General features: G+C 40.4%; 1 protein-coding gene across 2 annotated transcripts in view; it reads right to left on the bottom strand.

Moving 5' to 3' along the window:
- The window catches only part of LOC135526321 (adhesion G-protein coupled receptor G2-like), a 30,429-nt gene extending 17,065 nt beyond the window's left edge, over nucleotides 1–13,364 (bottom strand). For both annotated transcript variants that reach the window (XM_064954598.1, XM_064954600.1), the window contains exons 1-11: nucleotides 13,241–13,364; nucleotides 12,830–12,912; nucleotides 12,038–12,664; nucleotides 9,144–9,224; nucleotides 8,913–9,020; nucleotides 8,649–8,740; nucleotides 8,475–8,542; nucleotides 7,746–7,782; nucleotides 7,429–7,454; nucleotides 6,935–7,077; nucleotides 6,122–6,251 (exon numbers count right to left, since the gene is read on the bottom strand). In XM_064954598.1, coding sequence (XP_064810670.1) covers nucleotides 6,122–6,251; nucleotides 6,935–7,077; nucleotides 7,429–7,454; nucleotides 7,746–7,782; nucleotides 8,475–8,542; nucleotides 8,649–8,740; nucleotides 8,913–9,020; nucleotides 9,144–9,224; nucleotides 12,038–12,664; nucleotides 12,830–12,905 — 1,388 coding nt within the window. In that variant the 5' untranslated portion in view covers nucleotides 12,906–12,912; nucleotides 13,241–13,364. The remainder of the gene's footprint in view (nucleotides 1–6,121; nucleotides 6,252–6,934; nucleotides 7,078–7,428; nucleotides 7,455–7,745; nucleotides 7,783–8,474; nucleotides 8,543–8,648; nucleotides 8,741–8,912; nucleotides 9,021–9,143; nucleotides 9,225–12,037; nucleotides 12,665–12,829; nucleotides 12,913–13,240) is intronic.
- Between the last annotated feature and the right edge of the window lie 580 nt (nucleotides 13,365–13,944).

Genomic DNA, 13,944 nt, shown 5'->3' with positions numbered 1-13,944 from the left:
CGTTGTGGGATTCAAACGTTCTGCTGACAGGTCCAGAACAATTTGCCATTAAAACATTCTGCCAAAACAGTACAGACTGGTAGCTTATGTAAAATATTTGACAGTATGGGTAACGTTAGACTACAGTATTGTTGTGTAATAGGAGCACACCATCATTGCCTATTTAATCTCAGAGCCTATACCATGGCAGGACATAGTTACGTGATAATGCCCTCGAAGCCGGTGTTTGGAGGATATGTTGGCACGCACCGCATTATCACTTTTATACAACAGGTTACCAAAATATTAAAATAATGATTGACATATTTTCCTACTTTCAATACTGTATTTGTATTAATTTATTCATATTATTAAATTATTTCACAATATATAGTCCCGACACAAATCTAGGGTTGCTACCCTAGGTCTTTCGATCTATTGGTTCGGTTGCCAGAGACGCTAACCAGGAGTATGTCTGTCTGTTAAAAAAAAAACTAATTCTGATTTGCGGGGCTTGGCTCCTCAGTTGGTGGGGGTGGCTCCCAAGTGGGTGGGCCTATGCCGTCCCACGCCCAAACATGGCTCCACCCCTTCCCAGTCATGTGAAATCTGTAGATTAGAGCCTAATGAATTTATTTCAATCGATTGATTTCCCTATATGAACTGTATCTCAGTAAAATCGTTTAAATTGTTGCATGTTGTGTTTATATTTTCGTTCAGTATATTTTTATATTTACAATTGTGTATGAATTCACTGTGTACAGCCATCAACATACTGTTGAACTGAACTTCAACATCTGAGACATACACTGAATAAATTCCACAGACATGTGACTAACAGAAATGGAATAATGTTTCTTTTTTTGATGAGTTTATATGTGCACATACCTGTTAGATAATTGGGGTCGTCCTGGGATGTGCTTTTATTATGTTATATGTTATTGCTGTAAGAGCGAGTTAGCTAGCATGCTCTAGTTGTAACGGTTGCATTAGCCTCCCTGCTAATTCAGCTATTTCCATGCTAATAGACGAATCACTAATCTACAGCCATCAACATACTGTTGTCCTGCACAGCTAATGTGCTTCCTCAAGTCTATTTTCAGGTACTTGCATTTATTGTATTTTCTAAAAAATGTATTGAGTGTCAATGTTAGGATGTTTGATTACAAAATCCTCAGTCTGATATTGACATGCAAGTGACGAATCACGAATCTACAGCCATCAACATACTGTTGAACTGCACATCTAACGTGCTTCCTTGTATCTATCGTCAGAATAAACACCAATCAACTGGAATCGCTGGCTGGACAGAGTTTTCTTTAAAAACACAACGCAAGAGAGTTATGAAGTATGATTACATCTGTTTCACTGGTGCCGAGACCAAATCAAATAACATTTTATTTGTCACATACACATAGTTAGCAGATGTTAATGCGAGTGTAGCGAAATGCTTGTGTTTCAAGTTCTGACAGTGCAGTAATATCTAACAAGTAATCTAACAAATTCACAACAACTCTCTTAAACACACAAATGTAAAGGGATGGAATAAGAATATGTACATAAAAAATATATGGATGAGCGATGGCTGTGAGGCATAGACAAGACCAGTCTTTTTGTTACACTAAATGTCAAAAATTTGCTAGCAAGCTAACCAACAACTTTAACAATGTTTTTGAGAGACAAGTGCTCATTGTGCAAATGTATTTGAGTTTTCAATAAACATGGGAGACGAAATATAGTTTAAATGTTGTCAACCCCAACCCCAATTATCTAACAGGTACGTGCACATATAAACTCATCAAAAAAAGAAACATTATTCCATTTCTGTTAGTCACATGTCTGTGGAACTTATTCAGTTTATGTCTCAGATGTTGAATCTTATGTTCATACGAATATTTACACATGTTAAGTTTGCTGAATCTCAATTCAACGGCTCAGACACAAGAGGTATGTGGCAGGGTCTACAGTCAATCACGGACTACAAGATGAAATCCAGCTCAGTCACGGACCAGGATGTCTTGCTCCCAGGCAGACTAAATAACTTTTTTGCCCGCTTTGAGGACAATACAGTGCCACTGACACGGCCTGCAACGGAAACATGCGGTCTCTCCTTCACTGCAGCCGAGGTGAGTAAAACATTTAAACGTGTTAACCCTCGCAAGGCTGCAGACGGCATCCCCAGCCGCGCCCTCAGAGCATGCGCAGACCAGCTGGCTGGTGTGTTTACGGACATATTCAATCAATCCCTATACCAGTCTGCTGTTCCCACATGCTTCAAGAGGGCCACCATTGTTCCTGTTCCCAAGAAAGCTAAGGTAACTGAGCTAAACGACTACCGCCCAACCTCAGGAGGCTGAAGAAATTCGGCTTGTCACCAAAAACACTCACAAACTTCTACAGATGCACAATCGAGAGCATCCTGGCGTTGGCTGTATCACCGCCTGGTACGGCAACTGCTCCGCCCACAACCGTAAGGCTCTCCAGAGGGTAGTGAGGTCTGCACAACGTATCACCGGGGGCAAACTACCTGCCCTCCAGGACACCTACTCCACCCGATGTTACAGGAAGGCCATAAAGATCATCAAGGACAACACCCACCCAAGCCACTGCCTGTTCACCCCGCTATCATCCAGAAGGCGAGGTCAGTACAGGTGCATCAAAGCTGGGACCGAGAGACTGAAAAACAGCTTCTATCTCAAGGCCATCAGACTGTTAAACAGCAACCACTAACATTGAGTGGCTGCTGCCAACACACTGACTCAACTCCAGCCACTTCAATGATGGGAATTGATGGGAAAGGATGTAAAATATATCACTAGCCACTTTAAACAATGCTACCTAATATAATGTTTACATACCCTACATTATTCATCTCATATGTATACGTATATACTGTACTCTATCATCTACTGCATCCTTATGTAATACATGTATCACTAGCCACTTTAACTATGCCACTTTGTTTACATACTCATCTCATATGTATATACTGTACTCGATACCATCTACTGTATCTTGCCTATGCTGCTCTGCACCATCACTCATTCATATCTTTATGTACATATTCTTTATCCCCTTGTGTAGAAGATATTAGTTTTGGAATTGTTAGTTAGATTACTTGTTGGTTATTACTGCATACACTCGCATTAACATCTGCTAACCATGTGTATGTGACAAATACAATTTGATTTTGATTTGAACATTTTAAGCCAACTCTGTTTGTTTTGTGCTAAAGTTGTGCACGCGTCGGTTTTGTTGCTCATCATCTAACCCAAACCATCCCGTATGAAAAAATGTATTTGCTCCTGCCCCCTAAAAGGTCTTCAATGTTTATGACCTCGAGTAAACCTTCCTGTAGGAGCCTTAACCACTGAGCACAGACGTCAGTTTTGATTTATATTCGTTTGAGTTGTCAACTACTGTGAATTTAACGTGAAATCAAGAAAACATTTCACCATGTCATTGGATTTAAGTTAAAAGTTAGGTGAAAAAAACACGAAGTGTCCTTAAGTTTACTTTTTGCAAATCCAATCAGTTTTCCACGTTGATTCAATGTCATCACATAGTTTATTGTATTGTTTTAATGGCGTGGAACCAACGTGGGACAATGTTTCACTGCTTGTATAATAAACATTAGGACAATGTTTTACTGCTTGCATAATAAATATTAGGACAATGTTTTACTGCTTGTATAATAAACATTAGGACAATGTTTTACTGCTTGCATAATAAATATTAGGACAATGTTTTACTGCGTGCATAATAAACATGATGACAATGTTTCACTCTGACAGCAGAGGTGTTCCATTCACGGCCCCATAAAACTGATTATCCTTATCATTCAGTTATTGGAATTGTATGGTTATCTTCATGCAATATTAATATCTGTGTTGTGAGACATTGGTAGCCTAATAATTCAGTTGAAGGAAATTGATTCTTGCTTGATTGCTAGCAGTCAGAGATCCACCAAAGTCACATCTGTGAGTAGGTGATTGTGTGCACATACGGCAGAGCGCATAGAACAGGATTGTATTGTGTGTTGAAGTTAATTGAAGGAGGGCCTCACTGAGCCATCGCTATGGCAACATGTTTTTTTTCCTCTGACCGTTTTCACAGCTCTGGCATTGAACAGGTAAAAAGCTGAATATTGTCATAATACTAAGAGTACACATTCTCAGAAACTCAAATTCTCAGAAAGATATAAAGGGCTAAGAGGACTCGGCCACTGTTTGTTTTGAATAAAGCTTTTTTTAAATTTTGCCTGGCTTAACAAAGTCTACTGCATTGTGGGATATAATACACATAATGTTACTTTACAGTATCATACATGGTGCTCTCACCATAATCCATACATCCTTGAGAATATCTGACCACGTGGCCTGACCATACAATGCATTCGGAAAGTATTCAGACCCCTTGGCTTTTTCCACATTTTGTTACGTTACAGCATTATTCTAAAATTGATTAAATTGTTTTATTTCCCCCCATCAGTCTACACACAATACCCCATAATGACAAAGCAAAAACAAGTTTTTACACATATCTAAAAAAAAAACATTTAAATACTGAAATATCACATTTACATAAGTATTCAGACCCTTTACTCAGTACTTTGTTGAAGCCCCTTTGGCAGTGATTACACCCTCGATTCTTCTTGGGTATGACGCTACAAGCTTGGCACACCTGTATTTGGGAAGTTTCTCCCATTCTTCTCTGCAGATCCTCTCAAGCTCTGTCAGGTTGGATGGCGAGCGTCGCTGCACAGCTATTTTCAAGTCTCTCCAGATATGTTCGATCAGGTTCAAGTCCGGGCTCTGAGTGGGACACTCAAGGACATCCAGAGATTTGTCCCCAAGCCACTCCTGCGTTGTCTTGGATGTGTGAGCTGGGTTAATGTCCTGTTTGAAGGTGAACCTTCGCTCCAGGCTGTGGTCCTGAGCGCTCTGGAGCGGATTTTCATCATGGATCTCTCTGTACTTTTCTCCATTCATCTTTCCCTCAATCCTGACTAGTCCCTGCCGCTGAAAAACATCCACACAGCATGATGCTGCCACCACCATGCTTCGCCGTAGGGATGGTGCCATGTTTCCTACGTCTAACATTCAGGCCAAAGTGTTCAATCTTGGTTTCATCAGACCAGAGAATCATGTGGAGGTTTTCCTAGCCACTGTGCTTCTACACCTGCATTGCTTGCTGTTTGGGGTTTTAGGCTGGGTTTCTGTACAGCACTTTGAGATATCAGCTTATGTACGAAGGGCTATATAAATAAATTTGATTTGATTTGGGTCTGAGAGTCCTTTAGGTGACTTTCGGCAAACTCTAAACAGGCTGTCATGTGCCTTTTACTGGAGTGGTTTCTGTATGATTGGTGGAATGCTGCAGAGATGGTTGTCCTTCTGTAAGGTTCTAATATCTCCACAGGGGAACTCTGGAGCACTGTCAGTTACCATCGGTTCCTTGGTCACCTCCCTGACCAAGACCCTTCTCCCCGATTGCTCAGTTTGGCCAGGCAGCCAGCTCTAGGAAGAGTCTTGGCGGTTCCAAACCTCTTCCATTTAAGAATGATCGAGGCCACTGTGTTCTTTGGGACCTTCAATGCTGCAGAAATGTTTTGGTATCCTTCCATAGATCTGTGCCTCGATTCAATCCTGTCTCAGAGCTCTACGGACAATTCCTTTGACCCCATGGCTTGGTTTTCGCCCTGACATGCACTGTCAACTGTGGAACCTTATGTAGACAGGTATGTGCCTTTCCAAATCATGCCCAATCAATTTAATTTACCACAGGTGGACTCCAATCAAGTTGTCGAAACATCTCAAGGATGATCAATGGAAACAGGATGCACCTGAGCTCAATTTCGATTCTCATATAAAAAAGTTCTGAATACTTATGTAAATGTGATATTTCTGTTTTTAATTTATTTGTAAAAATTCATAAAAACCTGTTTTTGCTTTGTCATTATGGGGTATTATGTGTAGATAGATGTGGAAAACAATTAATTGTATTATTTTATAATAAGGCTGTAATGTAACAAAATGTGGAAAAGGGAAGGGATCTGAATACTTTGCAAATGCACTGATGGCACATATGTTTACCAATCAACAAGCATTGTTGCAAACGTAACGTTAGCTGGGCCTCTCACCATTTCCTGGAAGCCCTGGCACCACTGTTCCTCTCACAGATCATAGTTTCTGTCTTCTGGGCATCTTTGATTGGCCATATATACATACCCCTGATACTCTCATGGGTGTCCTCAGGACAGCTCCCTGGATCTGTAGAGGGGGAAAGAAGTCAGGCACCGTCCTTCTTTCCTGAAGTAATCACAGATCTGAGAAAGTATGGGTGACAGCAGTGGACACCATTCTCATTCACTTATCAAGTCCAATATGCACTGAGTGCACAAAACATTAGGAACAACTGCTCTTTCCATGACATAGACTGACCAGGTTCATCGAGAGAAAAGCTATGATCCCTTATTGATGTCACTTCAATCAGTGTAGGTGAAGAGAATGGTGAAATAAATCTTTTTAAGCCTTGAGACAATTGATACATGGACTGTGTATATGTACCATTGAGAGGTTGAATTGGCAAGACAAAATATTGAATTGCCTTTGAACGGGGTATGGTAGTAGGTGCCAGGCGCACCGGTTTGAGTGTGTCAAGAACTGCAATGCTGCTGGGTTTTTCACACTGAACAGTTGTGTATCAAGAATGATCCATCACCCAAAGGACATCCAGCCAACTTGACACAACTATGAGACGCATTAGAGTCAACATGGGCCAGCATCCTTGTGGAACGCTTTTGACACCTTGTAGAGTCCATGCGCCAACGAATTGAGGCTGCTCTGTGGGCAAAAGGGGGGTGCAACTCAATATTAGGAAGGTGTTCGTAATGTTTTGTACACTCAGTGTAGATCAGCAAATCTAATACAGATCGAGGAAAGCCGTGCTGTACCTATATGTGAGACGTGAACGTCTCTGCTGTCTACCTGGATCTCTCCACCAAAATGGATCCTGGACAGAAGGTCATAGATGAGTCTCTGAGTGGTCATGACGTTCCGTGCATCAGCATCCTGAACATGGAAGGTACATCTAAACCTATACAGACAACATGGGATGAGTACCCGAAACCATAGGCAGCTGCTAATAGACCAGGGTCCATACGTATCAAGCGTCTCAGAATATGACTGCTGATCTAGGATCAGGTCTTCCGTATCCATGTTATCTTTTTCCTTGTGATCTAAAAGGCAAAACTGATCCTAAATTAACATTGTGAGATGCATGATACATACCTCCCATGATTATCATGATACATACCTCCCATGATTCAGTAAAATATCAAATAATAGTTACTGTAATTTCAACTGCATACTAAATCAAGATGTAGTTTTCAATATCTATCAAGGCGTCTCTGGATGATCAGACATGGTTTGTTTCATCATCACTTACCTTTTCTGATTTCTCAGCTCAGCAGCCTAACAGAGAAGACACCACAAGGAAGTATTTACTGTTCACTATTCATCAAACACACACAATTCATTGCTACCGGGAAACCATTTGTTTTCTCATATTGAACATCATTTGAAGACAAGGCCATAGACTTACAGTGTGGTAATAAAGATTATGGTTATTAATTGTTGAGGTAGTATAACTGGTTCCTTATTGCTGCGATGATGCTTTGTTTACCCAAATTACATTTGACATTTAATCATACCCTAATCAATTTGCATGTTTGATAAAAGCCAAAATGTTTAAAGCATACTCACCATCTCCACTCTTTGGGTCTCTTTTTTATCATTGTCCCTATAAAAAAACACATGGACAAAGGTGTAAAGTAACGAATTACAACTACTCTAGTTACTGTAATTGAGTAGCTTTTCCAATAACTTTTTTGTTGTTGTATTTTTCAGTCAGTAATTTTACTTCTACTTGAGTAAAATGTAATGTAAGTAACAGTACTTCTACTTCAGTAGGATATTTCAGAAGCCTACTCTTTCCACCCCTGATTTTAGTTGCTTTGAATGTTACATTTATTTTGAATATGTTCATAGTATAATAGTATTTTTACATACAGATGTTACATACAGTTACATACAGATGTTGCAATCATAAATGAACTTAGTTGCTGTTTATTTCCATTTCCATGTATATCCTCTCTTACTTTTTCAATTGAATGCATGGAAAAGATCATGTGTAACAACCTTAAGGTAACCTTAGCAAAGTTAGCTCATTATTATCAAGGTCAATGTTTTTATTTTAAAAGTAACTCAATAACCTTTACTCTGAGTACTTTTTAAATGATCTACTTTTTACTTTTACTTACACCGGTAATTTTACCTCATTGAAGTAACAGTACTTCAACCTGAGTAGGATATTTCAGTACTCTTTCCACCCCTGCACATCAAACGCAGTCTTGCTTTTATTATGCTATTTTACATGTAGCCATATACATTCATGTAGGTAGGTGATGCCATTTGTGAATGATGAGGACTTACTTATAAGTCGATTGAAATATTTGGAAATGTAATGCGTTCATCCTTACTTCCCCAAGCTCTCTCTGAACCTGTAGCCAATACATAAAGACGCTGTATAAAAAGTTACATCGAAGAGAATGTCATTGTACGTTTATCATCTTCCAGTTTCAGTGCTGTCATTGTTGTGTTTCTTACCCACTTCTGAATGGTCTCCCCTGGGTCGCTGCCAGTTACAGTCATTGTCATGTTCAGCTTCATTTGAACTCTGTAGAAGGTGGATGCAATGCCTAGCAGCATAACAGTGGAAAGCATTGTACATTTGAACAGCCTTCATCTCTAACCTTGAACATTGCAGCCATAGAGACGGAAAGAACTTCAGAGCCACTGAGATTTTTCTATGAAAATGAAGCATATTTCTTGCGATAGCAGACTCTAATCAAATGCGTCTTATTGGCTGACCTGTTCCTGTTGAGTTGAGGTCTGAAGGTTCTTTGGTTGTAGAGAGGCCAGTGGGACTTACAGGCAATCCAAGGGATGGTTGCGGTGTCTCTGTAGGGGTTACAGGGTCTACAGACAAGAAATTAACCAGCTTCTTTTGAATAGATTTATGAAAATGTAATCGAAGCCAATTTCAGGTCCTCCTTAGTGCATAGCAGTCAGCATTTTTATTTTATGAAATAACTTTGTCACCTGATGTATTAGTGCTGGTTGGTGAACCAGGAGTGGTGTTGGTGACAGTGGGAGGAGAGGCTGTCACATTGGGGAAAGCCCCTGTGAAGAAGAGAGATATTACAAATAGGTATGCCTAACAGCATGAAAAATGTGAATGTGCATTCCATTTGCATCCATGTGTATGCTTTGTGCATGCTATTTGTATGTGTTTGAATATGTACAGTTGAAGTCTGAAGTTTACTTACACCTTAGCCAAATACCCCTAAACTCAGCTTTTCACAATTCCTGACATTTAATCCTTGTGAAAATTCCCTGTCTTAAGTCAGTTAGGATCACCACTTTATTTTAAGAATGTGAAATGTCAGAATAATAGTAGAGAGAATAATTTATTTCAGCTTCTATTTCTTTCATCACATTCCTAGTGGGTCAGAAGTTTACATACACTCAATTAGTATTTGGTAGCATTTCCTTTAAATTGTTTAACTTGGGTCAAACATTTCAGGTAGCCTTCCACAAGCTTCCCACAATAAATTGGGTGAATTTTTGACCATTCTTCTTACAGCGCTGGTGTAACTGAGTCAGGTTTGCAGGCCTCCTTGCTCGCACACGCTTTTTCAGTTCATTGTCCATTTGGAAGACCCATTTGCGGCCAAGCTTTAACTTCCTGACTGATATCTGAGATGTTGCTTCAATATATCCACATACATTTCCAGCCTCATGATGCCATCTATTTTGTGAAGTGCGCCAGTCCCTCCTGCAGTAAAGCACCCCCACCTAATGATGCTGCCACCCCCGTGCTTCACAGTTGAGATGGTGTTCTTCGGGTTGCAAGCCTCCCCCTTTTTCCTCCAAACATAACAATGGTCATTAAGGCCATTATGGCCATCAGAACAGAGGACATTTCTCCAAAAAGTACAATCTTTGTCCCCATGTGCAGTTGCAAACTGTAGTCTGGCTTTTTTATGGCGGTTTTGGAGCTTTGGCTTCTTCCTTGCTGAGTGGCCTTTCAGGTTAATTTGATATAGGTCTAATTTTACTGTGGATATATATATTGTTGTACCTGTTTCCTCCAGCATCTTCACAAGGTCCTTTGCTGTTGTTCTGGAATTGATTTGCACTTTTCGCACCAAAGTACGTTCATCTCTAGGAGACAAAACACGTCTCCTTCCTGAGCGGTTGTCACTTTCTGACCTTAGTTCCTTTGTTTTGTCTTTTGTTTTAGAATGGTCATGGCATGAGTTGGGTGGGTTGTCTATGTTAGTTTGTCTATGATTTTCTATTTCTGTGTTTGGCCTGGTATGGTTCTCAATCAGAGGCAGCTGTCAATCGTTGTCCCTGATTGAGAACCATAGGGGTGGCAGGGTAGCCTAGTGGTTAGAGCTTTGGATTAGGAACCAAAAGTTTTCATGTTCAAATCCCTGAGCTGACAAGGTACAAATCTGTCATTCTGCCCCTGAACAGGCCGTTAACCCACTGTTCCTAGGCCATCATTGAAAATAAGAATTTCTTCTTAACTGACTTGCCTAGTTAAATAAAGGTAAAATAAATATATATTTAGGTAGCCTGTTTTGTGGGTGGTTATTTTCTGTTTAGTGTTGTGTTGCACCTTACAGGACTGTTCGTTGGTTGTTTATTGTTTTCAGTGTTCATTAAAGTATTTAAAATATGAACCCTTACCACGCTGCGCATTGGTCGTCCTCTCCTTCCCCAGATGACAGCCGTTACAGCGGTATGAAGGCTGCGTGGTCTCATGGTGTTTATACTTGCGTACTATTGTTTGTACAGATGAACGTGGTACCTTCAGGCATTTGGAAATTGCTCCCAAGGATGAACCAGGCTTGTGGAGGTCTACAATTTTTTTTCTGAGGTCTTGGTTCATTTCTTTTGATTTTCCTATGATGTCGAGCAGAGGCACTGAGTTTGAACGTAGGCCTTGAAATACATCCACAGATACACCTCCAATTGACTCAAATGATGTCAATTAGCCTCTCAGAAGCTTCTAAAGCCATGATATCGTTTTCTGGAATTTTCCAAGCTGCTTAAAGGTACAGTCAACTTAGTGTATGTAATCTTCTGACCCACTGGAATTGTGATACAGTGAATTTCTTGTGTCATGCACAAAGTAGATGTCCTAACCGACTTGCCAAAACTATAGTTTGTTAACAAGAAATTTGTGGAGTGGTTGAAAAAAATACTTTTATTGACTCTAACCTAAGTGTATGTAAACCTCCGACTTCAACTGTACATTGAGTGTACAAAACATGAATCACTTGTTTTTTCCATTATAGACTGACCAGGTGAATCCAGGGAAAAGCTATGATCCCTTATTGACGTCACTTGTTAAATCCACTTCAATCAGTGTAGAAGAAGGGGAGAAGAAAAATCTGCCGATATGCCCTTGAGCAAGGCACTTTACCCAAATTTCTCCTGTAATAATACTCCTTTAATACTGCCAATTCAATAATGTTTACACATCTTGCATTAGTCATCTCATATGTATATACTGTATTTTATACCATCTATTGCATCTTGCCTATGCCGCTGAGTCATTGCTCATCCATATATTTATATGTATATATTCTTATTCCATTCCTTTACTTAGATTTGTGTGTATTAGGTGGTTGTTGTGGAATTGTTAGATTACTTGTTAGATATTACTGCACTGTCTGAACTGGAAGCACAAGCATTTCGCTACACTCGCAATAATATCTGCTAACCATGTTTATGTGACCAATACCATTTGATTGGATTTGATTTTAAGTCACTCTGAATAAGAGTGTCTGCTAAATGACAAATGTAAATGTATAACTTTTGCCCTTTATTGTACATTTGTTCAATGGAGCCCTTTTAATAGGACTCAAAATAGCACCCACAATAGAATACAGTAGAACACAATAAGTATGTAAACTAACCACACTGGATGTTGGTGTCATCTTCAGGTAGGCAAATCTGGTAATCCCAGTCATTGTTGTCCCATCTCACCACGTTCCCATCAATACAGCTATGGGCCCTCAGCTCCTCAGCTGTCCGCTCATGCCCCCACATCCTGAACAGGCTGATGGCCCCCAGGAAGTTCTTTCCATTCTCAAACTCCATCACCCCACCCACTATGTTATGGGACACCCCCAAGGTCAGGGTGCCATTGTGGGGCAGTCGCCGGGGCAGGGTGGCATTAACATGGGCGTCCAGGCGACTGCTCCCATTGATGTAGAGCCGGAGCCTCTCAGAGTGGCTGGACCAGGTGAGGCAGACATTGTGCCAGCATTTCATGGGCAGATCCTCTGGTACGGACCACTGATGCCCAAACAGCCATGCCACCAGGAACCCTCCTCGGCCTGCCAGACCCAGCCCTACCTGTCTCTCGCCAGGCGCCTTGTACACAAATCCTGTCCACTCAGATGTTGCGATCTCCCGGTGTAGGTGCACACACACACTGAGCTCTTCCAGGGGGGGCACTACGCATCCCTTATCCAGCTGCCACACACAGTGACGGCCCATGAACACCACTTTCTTACCCCACAGGCTGGGGCCTGGGTAGCCTGGTACAAAAACAGAACCAATATCACACACTAACATTGGACATTACTGGTAAATTTCACAAAACTCCTCCAGTCTTCAGTCAAAGCCATAACGCATTTGATTGATACTACTGTAACACTAATGCTTGATAATTACATTATTATACAGTATATTTATGACCATACCAGAGCATGGAAGACAAGTGGCTGCCAGTACTGATAAACACACAGTTATTAAACAGGGTCTCCTGGCAGAATCCATCACGAGTCTAAAGACAAAAGAGGAACAATATCTCTCATGTCAGAAAAGGGGAACAAGGGCGAGGACTATCTGCATTGTTATCAGTTCAGTACCGACCATAATTATTATTCTTCTATTCTCCAAAAGCTTGGATTTGAAATATAACAATGACTATAAGGTTAAAGTGCAGTATGTCAGTTTTAATTTGAGGGGATTTTCATCCATATCAGGTGAACCATTAAGTAATTTGTACATAGTCCCCCCACTTTAGGGGAGTAAAAGTATTGGGAAAAATGAACTTGTGTGTATTAAAGTAGACAGAAGGCACTGTACATGCAAACAAAACTATGACTTACCTGTGTCATTCCCCAGTCCAAACAGCACTCTCCTTTGCCAGAAAACACAAGCAAATAAGAGTTTAATAAATTGTCTCTTATATGTCTATAATATTTAATGGAAGGTAAAGAGAAAAGGTTGACCTCCTGGGATAATAGTCTTTGTTGAAGGAGGGAGACTTTAGTGTATTTATCTTTAAGAAGACCTCCACGCCCTCTCCTTTAGTACCCTAGGTTACTTATTAATTAGCAATAAAAGTAACTAATGCAACAGAGGGCAGCTGGACCGTGCTTCTACAACTTTAGCTCTTCAAAAATGGAAATAAATACAAATTCTACCCAACTTAGATGTACTGTATGTGCACTATGTACAGTTGAAGTCAGACAGATTGTTTCGATTATAATTCACTGTATCACAATTACAGTGGGTCAGAAGTTTACATACACTAAGTTGACTGTGCCTTTAAACAACTTGGAAAATTCCAGAAAATGATGTCATGGCTTTAGAAGGTCCGGATAGGCTAATTGACATCATTTGTGTCAATTGGAGGTGTACCTGTGGATGTATTTCAAGGCCTACCTTCAAACTCAGTGCCCCTTTGCTTGACATCATGGGAACATTTTTAAAAATAAGCCAAGACGTCAGATTTTTTTTGTAGACCTCCAAAAGTCTGGTTCATCCTTGGGAGCAATTTCCAAACTCCTGAAGGTACCACGTTCATCTC

Source organism: Oncorhynchus masou, chromosome 32, assembly GCF_036934945.1.
Source record: "Oncorhynchus masou masou isolate Uvic2021 chromosome 32, UVic_Omas_1.1, whole genome shotgun sequence".
Taxonomy (NCBI): Eukaryota; Metazoa; Chordata; class Actinopteri; order Salmoniformes; family Salmonidae; genus Oncorhynchus; species Oncorhynchus masou.
Note: the sequence above shows the minus strand (reverse complement) of the source record. Positions and strands in the feature narration are given on the sequence as shown.